We start from the raw sequence: 15,196 nt of genomic DNA on the forward strand, positions 1-15,196 counted from the left end.
TCAAAGTGCTTGGCTCAGGTAACTGCTGGTGGCATGGGCTGGAGCAGCACATCTTGGGGCATCAGGTTATACCTCTTCCCACAAATGCCAAAAGCAGCAGCGCATAAGAGCAGAAAGTCAGGAGACTGTGCTATTTGGGGGTAGCTCTGTGAGCAGGCCCTGGAAATCTGTGTCTTTGCCCTGACCTTTCAGCTCTGTCCCCTTATCTGTCCCCTTGCAGTGGGGGAACCCATCAACAAGGAGGCGTGGGACTGGTACTTCCGCGTGGTCGGCGAGACACGGTGCCCAGTAGTGGACACGTGGTGGCAAACTGGTGAGATGCATATGATCCCCCCATTCTAGCTTCTGCCCTCCCAGGCTTTAGGAGGGACCTGCTTCCTTGTTGGCTGTTACTGACACTCTTGTATGAGCAATGCCGTAAGGGGCCACAGGCACCAAAACATGAAAGAGAAAAATGGCCTTTAAAGCTAACACAGAGAAACACTGGGGAGTTGACAGCAGGGAGCAGATCTCTGCTGGGATTATCCTTCTGCAAAGAGCCTTTCCCAGCTCTTTGGCAAACCCAACCCCAGCCTGTGGTCCAGCAGAGTGCCATGAGGTCCAAGGCAAAGGCTGGTGGCCAACCAGTGCTACTTGGCTTTCCCCTTGTCCCTGACTTTGATGAGCATTACAGTTTCTTTTGCTTCAGAAACAGGAGGCGTCTGTATCTCACCCCGTCCTTCTAACCCTGGAGCTGAAATCCTTCCAGGCATGGCTATGAGACCATTTTTTGGGATCAGCCCCTCCCTCCTGGATGACAAGGTACATTTATAACCTGCAGCCCAGGCGCGGACTCAGCCCCCTTTCCTGCAGATGCTTACAGCCTGTACTTGCAGCCAGGAGTGGAGATCTGTAAGCACGCCTTTCCTGCTCACCTCTGCTAGACGGCAACCTTCTTTACCAGAAAGGGACTAACAGTGAAGCTGTTCTTTCAACTAGCACAGAAGCCAAGCTGTTTTCTAGCTTGCTCTCTCCTAACATGATGAGCCATGCTTGGGCTCCCTGGCACGTGCCTTTCCAAAGTGCGGTAGCTGGACAGGGACCACCAGCCTCCCTGGGGTGACCTTGCATACCACCACAGTAGGCAGCTGGTTGCAGACCTCTGCTGGGAGAGACTGGGCCTGTCCCCTTGGAGTCGGGGCCACAGGAGTCCCCTCACTGACTTCCCTGGCATTGCCATCACACAGTTGTTACTGGACATAGTGGTAAAAATAGGCAATGACTAAACATTTCAAGTACGTTTAGCCAGGCTTACTAGAAGGTAACTATTTTACAGGGAAATGTCCTTCTGGAAAACAACACCTCTGGAGCCCTTTGCATCTCACAAGCCTGGCCAGGTATGGCACGAACCATTTACAATGACCACAAGAGATTCCTGGAAACCTACCTGACTCCTTATCCAGGTAAGGAAAATGCATAGCAAGGTCACTGCAGAGGTGTTGGCTGGGTACGGTTGGGTCCGCCTGCTGCTTTTCTGCATGGGGACAGGACTCAGGAGAGCTGCTACAACTGCTTCATTCTTCCACAAACCCTCTGTAGTGTTGAGGCCCTTCATCTCCCCATGCCTGACACCTTAGCACTGCCCTGGGAATGGGTCTCTCTCACGCACCTTCCCCATTGGATCACATGTGGTTTTTAGGGCAGTGAATTTGTCCTTCTGCCCCGAGTCCCCCTGAGCACAGAGGCCTCTTGGTGCGTCTCTTGCAAACCCTGGCGGCTTCTGTCACACATCCAGAGGCACTGAGAAAGCCCAAGAGCGTGTGTGTCTTGACATGAAGCAAAGGGGAGAAGCAACAGGACCGCAGGCACCTGTGCTGGAGCACAGTGCTCCCAGCTCATGGCCATAAGATGCCTGGTGTTAGCCAGGGCACTGCAGAATGAGGGAAGGAGCCTGATGATGGAACAGGTACCAACAGGGGCAGAAGGCTAATGGAGAACGGTAGGCACCTTCATCGTGAGCAGCTGAGGAAGGAGAAGAGTACAGGAGCCCTGGTACCAAGAGAGAAGGGGCGAGGTGAGAGCATGGCTGGCAAGCAGCTCACATGCTCACTGCAGGAAGTGACCATGACATCTGGCCACTGCAGGGTTTTTCTTCACTGGGGATGGCGTGTATCGTACCAGTGAGGGCTACTACCAGCTGACAGGACGGCTGGATGACGTCATTAACATCAGCGGGCACCGGCTGGGCACTGCAGAGGTGGAGGATGTTGTGGTAAGAGGTGGCGGTGGGAGGCAAAGCCAGCTGAGGGAACAGCTAAGGTGCACGGGTGGTGCTCAAGGAAGCCTCTTTGAAATACCCAGACAGAAACATGCTGCTGTAGCAGTAGGGAGCAGTGTTGGACCCACAGCCTGCCTGCAGGAACAGCTTCCCACCCCCTCTCCTCCCTTCTTGCTCTTTGCAGCAAGGGAGGGACAAAGCCTGATCAGGTTGATGCTGTAAGTGGGTGAATCCCAAAGCAGCAGTCAGGTATGTTGAGGAGCATCTGTGGGCCAGTAAAGATTGCGGGACCTGGTGGAGCAGCCTGGAGGCACAGAACAGGGTCTAGAAGGTGCAAGTCTAAAGCAGCCAGGGGCAGGGGGGAAGACTTGTGTTTGTGGACAGACCTGCTGAGGCAAGAAGGAAAAAGGGCAGAAACCATCCGAGGCCTGTCCGTATCTCTCTGCATTACCATGAGCTGCAGCAGCCAAGCTTGGTCAGGGCAGCTCATAGGTGGCTGCCGAAAGCACCAAGGCAAATCCCAGCCCTGTTCTCTTCCAGAATCACCACATGGCAGTGGCGGAGTCTGCTGTCATTGGCTACCCACATGAGATCAAGGGAGAAGGTAAGCTGCTTGCTTTCCTGCCCCTGAAATATCCCTCCCAGGGCTACTGCACTGCAGTTGGAAGTGGCACTGTCACACCAAACCCTGGTAGCAATGCTGTGCCAACACCATACAGCATGTTAGAGGGGATCTTGGCACAGCCTTCACAACCTACACTGAGACCACCTAGGCTTTGCAGAAGGTGGCAGCAGCACTGTGGCCAAAAGCACTTATGGCTCAGGCTACAGAGTATCCCCTGAGGCTAGTAGAAGAGAGGGACCTCTCCTGGCACTGGGTCCAGGCAGGCTCTCAGGAGCGTGCTGTGCACAGTGCTCTGTAACCTGGTCGTCCTTCTGCCAGGAGCCTACGTGTTTGTTGTGCTGAAGAAGGACAGTGGCTACATGCAGGAGACTCTCACTGCTGAGCTACGGGAGCTGATCTCAAAGAAGATCGCTAAGTATGCAGCTCCAGAGTACATTCAGGTAACATGTGCAGGCTGGTCCAACACCCACCTCAGCAGCATGGCCAACCCCCTTCCCTCAGCTTTAGCTCTGCTCCTCACCATCACAGGTCACACACCGGCTGCCCAAGACACGCTCGGGGAAGATTATGCGTCGGGTGCTAAGGAAAATAGTGGAAGACAAGGCCAGTGAGCTTGGGGACCTGACCACGCTGGACGACCATGAAGCTGTGCAGCAGATCATAGAGGGACGGAAGCGCCTGGTGGAGGGGCAGAAGAGCTGCTAGCTTGGCTCTGCCAGCAGCCACCTCTTGCTCCTCCAGTGCTGAAACAGGGCCACGTCCAGAAATGTCACTAAGCAACTGGTGTCTAGTAAGTGCTCAGAGACTGTGTCTTGACTGCAGTTTCAGAGTGACCTCTCCACAACACAGAGACCCTCAAAACCTCTGCCTCCACATACCTATGGGAGACAGAGGAAAGAACATGAATCATAGGCAGAACAGCAAGAAGAACAGCAAGCTCCATTTCTTCCCCTAAACGCAGAGGGCCAAAAGCCCTCCTTGGGTTCCTTGTGCCTTGCAGTAGCTGCGGAGGTAGCAGCAGGGCAGGATGCACAGCCCTGGATAAGTATATTACTCCCACCCCTGCTCTGCTCTTCAGCAACAGTCTAGTCCAGGACCATTGCCGATATACAAGCATCTCCTCCAAAGCAAACCCCAGAAGGAAAAGATGCAGCAGTCTGGTTAACAAATACTGACTCTTCTCCAAAAACACCGTTGGAAAACAGGTCCCAGATTTTAATACAAAAATGTTCTTTTGACTTGTAACCCTGTGTCATAAGGAGAACAGAGACATGCCCCTTCTCTGTGCCAGCATTCTCCTCCCCTTACAGCACATCCCTTGGCTCCTGCTGGGGAGGACAACCCTCAACAGAGCCACAGGTACAGAAGTCTGTTCTGCAGAGCTGTGTATCAAAGAGGCAGAGTCCCAGTGAGGCACAGAGAGCATAACAGGAGGCTGCGAAATAGCCTCGCACAGCTGCATCCTAGACAAGTGGAAGTTCCTCTGGCTATTGCTTCTACAAGCCCCATGAGGCACCTTCTTCTCTTCAGGCAGCCTAGCAGCTCAGCCCCTTCCCCCATGAGAGGCAGGGAGGCAGAAGGGGGCTGGGAGAAGGATGGCATAGATGTGTCTGCTTCTGGTAGAACCCCACACCATGAGTTCAGAGTTGGCTGTGTCTATCAGCAAAATCCAGAACTGGTCTTGCACTGGATGAATCCATTGTTGACAGCTGCTGGTTTGGCAGCTCTCCCACGCATGTGCAGGTTCTGCGGCTGGCCAGACAAGGGCATGTTTTTCAGCATCCTTCCCCAGCTGGGAGCCGCTTCATCTTCTCGCATCGAGTGAGCTCCCATCTGCCCTCCCCATGAAGTTTCAAAATCCAGCTGTGGAACTGCAATTCAATAACGCAACAACTGAAGGATATCTCTGAGGGCATGTCCTCCCACAGTGAGGCTCTTCAGCCTCAGTTATTCCCCTCTGCTCACCAGGGACTCTCTCTACCTCCCCTGTGTTACCACCACCAGGGAGGCATGGAGTACTGTCTCCCCATCTCACCTTTTCCAGGCTGGCCCTGTGTCCCACGCTGATTAGTGTCATGCCCAGCTGAAGGCAAATACGGTACATGTCATGCTCCACCTCTTCTGTCAGGGCACTGGTGGCTTCATCTAGCACTGAGAGAAAAGTCATAAGCCCCACAAATCCTCTCCCAATCAGCCATCTCCCCCTAGGCAAAAGAGCAACAACTGCCGAGAACATTTCACATATTAACTGGAGCTCACCAAGAGCATCTGCAGAAGGCAAGTGAGGAGAAGCCTAAGGACTCTGATTTTCCTCTGGTGCAGCTGATGCCAGCCACCTGGGAAAGCTGCCTTTCCCCACAAGACCTCAAAACTACCCAAACAGCACTGTTCACCTCATTCCTCTCCCTCAACAGCTGCCGGTAACTGCTTCATCCCCACCATTGTGAAATCCAGGACAGGACCTTCCCAAGCCATGCCAGAGTGCCAGGCTGAGCTGCAGCCTGTGCATACCTCTGGCCCAGACCCCACCTGGAGCAGCCAGGATGGCCTGGGGTACCTTCCTGTCAGTTAAGGGTAAATACTACAAACCTGGAGCAGATAAATTCAATTTATTTTACATAATTTCTACAGCTTTTAGTTTCCAATCCACAGGTTCCTTCCACCCAGACAGCACTGAGCTGTGCCACAGACTTCAGGGAAGAGACGTACTTACATGTGGCTACTTGCTACCAACACTGGCCCTGTTCACCCACACCCACCCTGGCCCTCATGACAAGTCCTCCACCAGCCCCGTGTAGCCCCCAGCAATCGCTAAGAATCTACATGTGCAAAGGAATTAGCCTCATCTGCTAATGGGAGCTGCTTCTGTGATTTCTCAGGACCATTTCTCCCACTGTTCTTTGTCTTCTTTGGCTGCATTACAGCTAAATTTCCCACACTGCTTCCATATCCCTAACAGAGGTTCATAATCTTCTTCAGATAATGGCAGCTGATGTCACGTTCCCTAGCATGCACACTTCTTTATGTGGCAACTGGTGAGCACGCTGACAGGGGGCTCCTTCAGATGCCATTTGACCTGGACCAAGAACATTAATCACTAGTTCCCTAAGAAAATGTCTTATACACAGCCTCTGGGTTTACCACCCTCCACTGTTTTCAGCCCTGAATCCTGTGTGCTATGCTGCTAAAATACTGGCCAAGAGAAAGCATGTTCCTAGCAAAGGGATTTCATGAGCTGTCTCTGTACCAGCTTCTCTTTACACCAAAGACCCTGCCTTTCTTTCCCCCCCCTCTTTTTTTTCCGCAGTCACTCACCCACCTGCATACTTTGGCTGGAGGTAGAAGAGCCGTGCAAATGAGAGCCTCTGCATCTCCCCTGGCGACAGGATGTCATACCTGCAGCAGGGTCGACATTCAAAATCTCCCTCAACAAAGAGAGCTTGTTTGCTGAAGAGTTTATGGTTGCTGATATCGGAGACCCGAGCAAGCAACTGCCGCTGTGTGTCCCCTGTGCCCCGCTCCACGCTGGGACTGGCTTTGCACCCGTGTATGCAGTCAGCTGCCTGCAGAGTAGCATGGCTGGTGATTGCTGGCATTGATGCTTGGGGCATGAAAGCTTCTCCCCTGTATACTGCCCACCTCCCAGAGGACACAGCTGGGCACAGATGTTCATAAGTCCAGCAATGTGCGTCTGCTTAGAAGTGTTCCCCCCCGAGAGGGATCACCCAAATTCACGCAGATGGTGAGCTCCCTTACCAGTTCCAGTCCACCTGCTTGTCCAGTCCTCCAGCCCTCGCCAGCAAATCAGTCTGCAATGAGCACAGCAGACTTGTGAACCCAGCCCTAGCCTTGTCAGCCCATGGCCCTGAGCATAACCACCCCCTTCCCGCTATTCTCTTCTTCCACTTGAGCTATAGTTGCTCTGTATCCCTCCTCCTCTGCCTGTCCCATGGACAGTCCTGTCCCAGCTGCAATGTCCCCGCATGTGTCCAGCACACAGTCACCCTGTGCTGCCATAAAACTTCATCCCTTCTTCCTTTGTTGGCAGCACCAGGGGAGAAGGCAGCAACACTACCAGGGACTCACCAGCCCAGACAGCTCCAGGAATCGCACAATTCTCTCATCATCTGCAGACCCTAGGGGAGAAAGCAGTAAAGCATAACAGAGGCCATGTGTGCTGATACCACAGCTGCAAAGAGGAGTTGGTGGGGCAGGTGGGAAGGACTGGAGGACCTCCTGAGGTCCAGTGTAGCTGACGTGACCTCCTAACTGGATCGGGTCTTGAGCTTTGGCACAGAGAACTCCCAAAGGCTGACCTTCCTTAAAAATGTTAACCATGCCTGTGAGCAGCATGCCAGGAGGTAGCTGGGTGCCACGGATACACCCAAGGCTTGGCTCAGTCCATGGTCACAGACAGACAAAGCCAGAACACAATGATTCAGACTTCAGTTACCAAGGCCCTGCCCACCAGTGGCTCTCTTATGGCTGACTGCCCACTGTACGCTGCAGGTGAGAGAGTCATGAGAGCAGGGCTCACGTAACATCCAGCAAATCCTACATGGGATGGGAAAAACCTCAGGGTGAACCAGCTGTAGTTGAACTTGAACTTGAGCAGCTGAACTTGAGCTGGTACAGGCAGCAGCTATGGAAGCTGAGCAGAAGGGCTGTGCACCTGCCATGGATCTCTCTGAAGCTTCTGAAGAGCCACAACAGTAGCTGATAGCTGCAGTTACTCTCTGCAAGTCTGTGACTCCCAAGTGTTTGAAAACAGCATGTAATACTGCTCCACTCAGGAGCTGAAACCTGAACATCTCCAAGCTGCAGCAGATCACGTGTGGTCTGGCTTGGAAAGAGGGTAGGGGAGAGAAAGGATCCATGTAGTCTGACCTCAACAGCATGCAAGGCCTTGGGACATAATTTGAAGAAGAGAAACAGCAAAAGATGGAGGTGGATGGAAAATGAGATGAAGGCAAACATAGCTTGCCCAAAGGCAGGTTGTACCAGACAGAGCAGATTTATCCCAACAGCAAGGTGCCTCAACATTTATCACGTCTAGTACAACATGCAGAGCATGGCCAGTGTGTCCTCGTTGCATCAAGAGAGTATGTTCTTACAAGAGAAAATGTTCCCTCCCAAAACGGAGGGAACACAGACCTGACCTTAACCTACACTAAGGTAAATCTTCCAGGGAAAAGCAGAGAACAACAAAAGCAAAATGGACAAGTGCTCATGATGGGGCATGGTAGGGGAGAAGCTGCACTGGGCACAGGACAGGGAGCTGACACCACAGGGTTGGCTAATTGCTCTAATGAATTTCCACATACCTGAAACTGGATAGATCTCCTTCAGGGGATAGATCACCTGTTTAACAGAGCAAAAGAAACCCCATCAGAGGGAGCTGGGCACCGTCCATCAGGAGACGCAAGGGTGGTGGCATGAACTCAAGCAGGAGGGAAGGAACAGCCAGCAGGCATCCCCCCTGCCTGCAGCACACAGGTTTGCAGGGCACAACCACAGGTGGGAGCAGAGCTGGGGCCAGAGTAGAGGCAGACTCTGGACTCACCTGCTCGCGCAGGGTTCCGTCGGTGAAGAAGGGCCGCTGTGGCAGGAACACCACTCCGCGGGGGCCAAAGCAGGTCAGCATCTTGATGCTACCTGCAGAGACACACTCATGCCAAGCCTGCAGCGCCAGCCAGCACCTCCCTACCACCCCGTGTGCAGTCCTGTCCCATTAAGTAGCCAACAAATCCCAGAAAAGGTATATTTGCAACACCGGGCAAAGCAACAAGAGACAGAGAAGAGTATGCGATAGGGATGGTTGGCTCCAATGCATCAGCGACACATTCACCATCACAAGATGGCACTGGCCTCACAACCCCACACTGACACCTTCTAAACGCAGGGCAGCCCTGGTTGAGAAAGCGAAGGCTGCGGTGAGAGGCAGTCCTTACCCCGCGTGCTCTCCCAGAGTCCCCCAAGGACCCTCAGGAGAGATGTCTTCCCTGTGCCAGTGTTCCCCACAATCATCACACTGTTTCCTTGTGAGATCCTGAGGCTCAAGTCCTTGATGAGCAGCTTGCCAGAGGATGGCACTGAGAGCGTCACTCGCTCCAGAAGGAAAGCTGTGTCCCTTGGCATTGGGTCCTCCCCAGAATGGCTGCTGGGCCACCACCAAGACAAAGGAGAAGAGATCTGGATGTAAGCGATCATGCTGAGACTGGCACAGGCACCGTACACCTCCTGTGTCTCTGTGACAGCAGCCCTGCCCCACATGCCCCAGGAATGACAAATCACAGTGAGCACTGTCTGCTCCAAACAACTGCATGCATCAGGCTGTGACACCAAGGGCCACCTCCATCCTGTGAAAGCCCGAGGCTCTGGCACATAAGCTGCAAGCCAGACAGTTGCTGAGAGGGAGACTCACCCGTCCAAATCCCAGCTTGCTTTGGCTTCTGAGTAGTTATTGGTTTTTTTTCTGCCAAGACTCAGCAAGGTCTCCTGCAGTTCACCAATCCTAGACAAACAAGAGGTTTCATGAATGCCAGGGACAACTCCAGCACCCTCCTCACAATATCCAGACTTGTCTGTGCTTGCTCACAGGCAACTGTTTCTTACTTATTTAGCACAGACCTGGGCAGAGCCTTGGTCCACAATTTCCTTTCCTGCAGAGACCTGCCCACAGAGAAGCTCACCTGTGTGTGTAGCCAGCTATATCGGTCACAGTGCTACAGAGATCTATGAGCTGGCTGAAGCAGCTGATGAGGTAGATGGAAACAAAGGCATTCTGGGGAGAAATCACACATCAGAGCAAAGGTCAGCACTGAGCTGGGTCACTGCCCCTTCCTCCATGGCTGCAAGGAGGCAGCCAAGGAGTCCCAGGCATTTGGCTATGTCAGCAGTCCCAACGATATGAAGGAAGGGTGGAGAAGTCACCAAGGGCAGTGGGGGTGGAGAAGACCATATTTGGATTGAGCAGCACTTCCCTGCTCAGTACACCAGTTTTTGCCAGGTGGACACATCTCCTGCCACCCAGGGATGCTGTTTACAAAGTGCCTGCTGGCCAGCCCAGGGCCCAGCACGCTCACCCTGTCTAAGTTACACAGATCCATGCTTCCAGCCCTACCCCAGCACCGTATATGGTTCCAAGAAGGGTGTCTCAGCCTGCAAGGCCCACTTAGCTATTTTTATCTCTGCATTCTCTATCACAAGCCAGTTTTGACTATCTGGGAATGAGTTGAGTCAGGAAGACAAATGCAAACCAGCTCAGCCTCGCAGGTGGCTGGGCTCACCGTGGGCACCAGCCCAGGGCATAACCTTGGACTGCAGCACTGTGCGGACCCAATCCCCACCCACACCACTGAAAGCCAGAGCTGTCTGACCTCCCGTTTTTTTTTTTTAAAAAAAGAGGTCTGAGCAGGTAAACACTGACGTAGATGTGTCCTTGACATATCTCACTCCCAGGTTAATCATACACTAACTGGCTCCAAGCTCACATTTCCATGCCACCATGGGCAGAGACAGTCTAACCTGAAGGTCAGTTGCTGCAGGTTATCCAGCCCCACATGAAACCTCCGTCCTCAGTGCTGGCTCACCCTCCACAATGGGATCTGGGAAATCACCCTTAGCTCACCTTGCTGACGAGGGCGCTGAGCTCTGTTGGACTCAAGTCACCGTAGACCCCAGAAAAGATGGGAATGGCAATGACCACATAGCTCAGGATGCTGCCCAGGTAGTCGAAGGTGTTGATCCCAACTGGGCAGTAGCACATTGAGAGAAGACAGCGAGTTAGGGTGGGAAACTCTGTCCCAGCCAGGCTCAGGTATAGCCCATGAGCCCGGTCAGAGGAAGACCCACGGTCTTGCCTTAGCCCTTCATGATGCACCAGAGCAGAACCCATTTCAGAGAACAGCAAGAGCATCAGGGTGAAAATCCATTTGCCCAGCAAAGAGCACTTTGCAGCAGGCCCCTGAACAGAGAAACATCATCCACAGACAGAGCTCAGAAACCACCATGGGACAAAAACCACTTTGCCTGCTTGTTTCTACTCTTCAGGGCCCTGGCTGACTCACAAGAAACAGGAGGGATGGCAAAAAGGAAGCTCTGGAGCAAGATGGTTGTCCATGAAATCTGCCTTGGAGCACAGAACAGGCAGAAGGACTTAAGACCCCAAGTTCCCACACAGACACCTGCATTCAGGGCTCCCCCTCCCTGATGTTGCTCAGAAGCTCACTATGCTGGTGAGACAAGAAAGAGCTGTCTTGATAGTGGTCACTTAACACCCAAACCTGGACCCAGTGACAATGGGAGAAGGGGGATTTTCAGGGGACAGCTTTGCTCAAGGGACAGGCTCTATAGGAAAGAAGTTTTCACAGCTCCCAACATGTTGTCTTCTCCTTCCCCAAAGCTGAAGCGCTTCCCTCTCTTTCTGGCCACTGAACACCTGCCCCACAAAAAGCATAGATTCCTGCACATTCCCCTTTTGGGGCTTGTGTTCCCTGACTTAGCCGAGTCCTCCATAACTTTGCTCTCTACAAGGCTTTTTCACAACAGGATTCACACTGAGGGCTGCAGGAGGCACCCTCTGTGCACCCTCAGGGCTTTCATGCACAGCCTTTCAAGAGGCAGGAGACGAAAACTCAGCACTGCTGCTCCAGCAGTAGGGTTCCTGAGCCTCTGGGCCACCACCGTGGAGCTATTATATGCCTCACTTCACCCCCCAAACTCCCCACTCACTGTATAGCCACAGCTCCCTGCCTATCAGCTCCCTCTGCGTCTGCAGCAGGCTCTGCAGCCTCCGGTCCGTGCGCATGTGTTCCACTCGCCCGGCCCTGTAAAATAAGATTGTAACATGCCACAGACATCCTGGAAGCACTGCAATGGGGTCAAAGCACAGGCTTTAGGACTGAAGCTTGGAAAGGGTCTGGCACCATAGTCTCCAAGCAACAGCTCTTTATTGAGCAGAAGCTGGACACCCACCAGAGCCTTCCTGAAGAGCTTCACTAAGAAACTCTGGCTGAAACAAGCAGCCCTACAAATCTTTCCCAGAGGCCACAGGTACTGCTATTGCATACAGGAGGAGGTGAGGCAGGGCCAGACACGACCAGCGAGGCCCCAGCCTGGAGCAATGCACTCCCAAGGTCACACACAATTCCCAAGCAGAGCCTGGTTGGAAGAAAGGAAGACATCTCTTCCTGGAGCAAGAGCTAGAAAGAAGAGGGCAGGCAAGCCCAGGAGGTGACAGCAAGCCAGCTCTGCCTGCACGGCTGGCAGCCCCAGTCCACCTCCTCCCGCTCCCCACCCTGGAGGAGTGGGACACGTACAAGCCCCAAGCAGTGCAGTCCCCAGCATGGGTGACCCCAGCCCCCCTTTCCCAGGCATCAGGGTGTTGCCCACCACCTGAGCTAGCGGTGGTGCGGCTGAGCTGGTAGCAAGGAGGCGTATGTCCTGGCTCTAAACTACCACCACATCAGCAAGCATGGCAGCTTCTTCTGCTCCTTTGCAAGGGCTGGGCTGCCCTCAGGTGGCAAAATGCAGAGGGAGCTCCACAAACTCGCTCCAGACTCCCACCTGCCGCGGCTGCTACTGTCCCTGCCACCCCACACACGCTCTGTGCCCACCACACACCCACGCACCCACTGTGGTCCACGCAACAGGGGAGTCACTAGAGCCCAAGCAGACAGGGTCAGAAGCTGCACAAACAAAAGCAAATTAAGATTTTTTAAGAGTCTCAGTTCTAAAGATTCTCAGTTCTCAGAAAAAATAAATTTCTCAAAAATACATCCAGTTAGAATTTAATTTGGCATTACTGCCCTGCAACCCATCTCAGGTAATTACTGAACAGCGATCTTTGCTGCTGAGCATTTGGAAAGGACAAAGCCTTGGATGCAAGGAGTCAAAAGCGAGGAAGGCACCAGGGACCAGAGCTATTATTTCTTTTGCAGATGCAGAGAAATTGCTGTGTGTTTCTGCTTTTGCTCCCATTCAGTTCACTTTTAAAGCAAGTTTGCCAAAGGCTTAGAAACCAAAGAAGCAAAAAGGTGACAGGGCCCAGGTTTTGTTTCTTCCTTTATGAAAACCATGGTTAGGCAGGGCAAAAGGACAAGATCTAACAGCTTCTACAAGCTAGAGAAGGCCAGCAATCAAAATCAGCCACTTACCACATGCTCCTCCTCTTGCAGGATTCTAGGAATGCAACCTTCAAAAAATTTCCTTTTTTTTAATTAAGATTCATACCATGAAAATGGCTGGTTTTCTGCAATCAAATGAAATTCTAGTTTCTCAACAAGTGAAGCTTTTCTGCTAATGAACTGTACTGACGTAAGACACTCTGTTTCTTCCTTTAATACTTCACTTTCAATTTTGTACTTAGTATGTGAATAAAAAACTTCAAAATTGTGAAGAAAAGTACCACAGCTTAAACAAGGGCACATAATCAGAGTATCCTCTCCATTAAGAAAAATTATCATCAACCAGCAAGAATCAACCAGTCCACAAAGAAATAACTCAAACTTGCCAATGCAAACCAAGATTGATTTCAGTTATTTAAATCAGAGTTTCACACCTGTCAGTATAAACCTTTATGAAACTGGGGATTTTGAATCAAACCACTTTGAGGACAGCGCCACAACACTTGAAATGCTCAGTCATTACAGCATGAAGGAGCCAAATACAGATCATAGGCAGGGGAGACCACAGGACAGCTGGTGCTTACTTAAATTCCTGGAAGAGGCGTGCTCTCACAATGCAGAGGGCAAAGGCAGACACGTGACAAGAGAGGAGCAATGACCTCCTGCCACCAACTGGGCACCCCAGCACAAGCTACAGTAAAATTGTGGCCCTTTTCCTGGGTTCTAGCCATTTCAGTGAAACACCTTAAAGGCTCCAAGCAGCAGCTCAACTGACTTCAGGGAATCACTAAGCAGGGAGGTGCTGCTGGGCTCCTGACTGTGTGCTCAGCTCTGGAGTAACTGGCACTGAGTAAATCTGGAGAGCAGCAGAACAGTGTTGGCAGGATCAGGGTGCAGACCGACCTAGAGTAGCAAACAGAGGCAAGGAGGCCAGGCAACAGCTAGCATACCCACAAAAGACACACAGGTTAGCAGCAGCAGGATAGGGCCAGAAGCAACCTTCAACAAGTCCCCTAGGGGAACATCCTAACAAGATGCAGTGAGACCTCAAGCAATCTTCCCCATGTAAGGACCACAGCAAAACATCAGCAATGGTCTTTAAGCCAGCACTGAATCCATTCAGTCCCCTGGGGATCTCAGAAGGAAGGCAGAGAAAAACTAGTTCTCTCCAGCTGCTGTGAAGTATTTCTGCAGATGACATGCAGAACACAAAGGAGAACAGAGCGTCAGGGCTGTCTGACCCTGCAAAGGCCCTGCACCTGCAGCGGGATGGAGGGGATAGAAAGCTCCAGCTGCACCAACAGGACTTGGACTCCTTTGGGATACATGAATACAACGAGGATGCCCTGAGCTGGCAGGATCCCTACAAGGACGTAGAGAAATGAATGCTACTAACCTGTAGAAAGCAGCTGGTTCTGCATTGACACGAATCTGCATGTGCTTGAACCTGGACAACGCAAAAAACATTATCAGGATCATGCACAAATGCCCAGTGAAATATGTAGCCAGCACCCTCACTAGAGGAAACTTGTTTTGCATCTGTCAGAGCACTGATCTGATGCATCTCTTGACAGAAATATTCAGTAGGCCCAAGAAGGCACTGCAAGTTAACACCATTCTGGGCAAGCTCAGTGGCGCATTTGTTTGGTATCCCACCCTCTGTGCACATCTTCTCAGCCCCTGGGCCTCCCACTGGTTCCCCAACATCTCCACCATACAAAATTCACCACAACCAACTGCTCTAGTGGGCTCCCTGTGCGACACCAGCTTTTGCTGCTGTCCCTGGATGTCCGGAGCTGAGAAAAAGCAGGCTGCAGAGCCCCAGGGAAGGCTGCAGAACCCCTGCCACAAACTCAGTCAACCTTGGAGGAGAGGGGGAGGAGATAAGTTACAGAGCATATGGAAAGACTGTGCTGTTTTGGGTACTTCATGAAGGTAGCACTGAACCAGAAATCTGATCTCTGTCAGCGAATGCTGTCCACTGAACTTGCACTGGCACCCAAGGAAGCTCCAAGTGCAGTTTTCTTCAACACATCCAACGCTCCAGCAGAGGCACAAGCAACAGCAACCATCAGTCAAGCAGCAGCAACCAGGAGACTGAACCAAGAGCACTGCCTGCCATGACACAGGGGTAGCGAGGGCTCGGTACACAGACTTTGGGGCAGCATTGAGCAGGCAGGTTCCTCC

The 15,196-nt window shown here is 52.3% G+C and overlaps 2 protein-coding genes across 2 annotated transcripts in view; one reads left to right on the forward strand and one right to left on the reverse strand.

Moving 5' to 3' along the window:
* Nucleotides 1-3,587, forward strand: part of LOC104463152 (acetyl-coenzyme A synthetase 2-like, mitochondrial) — an 11,281-nt gene extending 7,694 nt beyond the window's left edge. The window contains 8 exon segments of the mRNA XM_010075370.1: nt 1-18; nt 221-313; nt 689-801; nt 1,316-1,442; nt 2,124-2,251; nt 2,798-2,861; nt 3,201-3,322; nt 3,411-3,587. The exon segment at nt 1-18 is cut by the window's left edge and continues 31 nt beyond it. Coding sequence (XP_010073672.1) covers nt 1-18; nt 221-313; nt 689-801; nt 1,316-1,442; nt 2,124-2,251; nt 2,798-2,861; nt 3,201-3,322; nt 3,411-3,587 — 842 coding nt within the window.
* A 1,070-nt stretch (nt 3,588-4,657) lies between these two features.
* ABCD4 (ATP-binding cassette, sub-family D (ALD), member 4) overlaps nt 4,658-15,196 on the reverse strand; it is a gene marked incomplete at its 5' end in the record, with an annotated part of 15,114 nt that continues 4,575 nt past the window's right edge. The window contains 13 exons of the mRNA XM_010075371.1: nt 4,658-4,753; nt 4,918-5,033; nt 6,202-6,278; nt 6,639-6,691; nt 6,969-7,018; nt 8,207-8,243; nt 8,446-8,537; nt 8,834-9,042; nt 9,307-9,396; nt 9,575-9,666; nt 10,513-10,634; nt 11,616-11,710; nt 14,406-14,456. Coding sequence (XP_010073673.1) covers nt 4,658-4,753; nt 4,918-5,033; nt 6,202-6,278; nt 6,639-6,691; nt 6,969-7,018; nt 8,207-8,243; nt 8,446-8,537; nt 8,834-9,042; nt 9,307-9,396; nt 9,575-9,666; nt 10,513-10,634; nt 11,616-11,710; nt 14,406-14,456 — 1,180 coding nt within the window. The remainder of the gene's footprint in view (nt 4,754-4,917; nt 5,034-6,201; nt 6,279-6,638; nt 6,692-6,968; nt 7,019-8,206; nt 8,244-8,445; nt 8,538-8,833; nt 9,043-9,306; nt 9,397-9,574; nt 9,667-10,512; nt 10,635-11,615; nt 11,711-14,405; nt 14,457-15,196) is intronic.

This window comes from Pterocles gutturalis, unplaced genomic scaffold (assembly GCF_000699245.1).
Source record: "Pterocles gutturalis isolate BGI_N339 unplaced genomic scaffold, ASM69924v1 scaffold21897, whole genome shotgun sequence".
Classification (NCBI taxonomy): Eukaryota; Metazoa; Chordata; class Aves; order Pterocliformes; family Pteroclidae; genus Pterocles; species Pterocles gutturalis.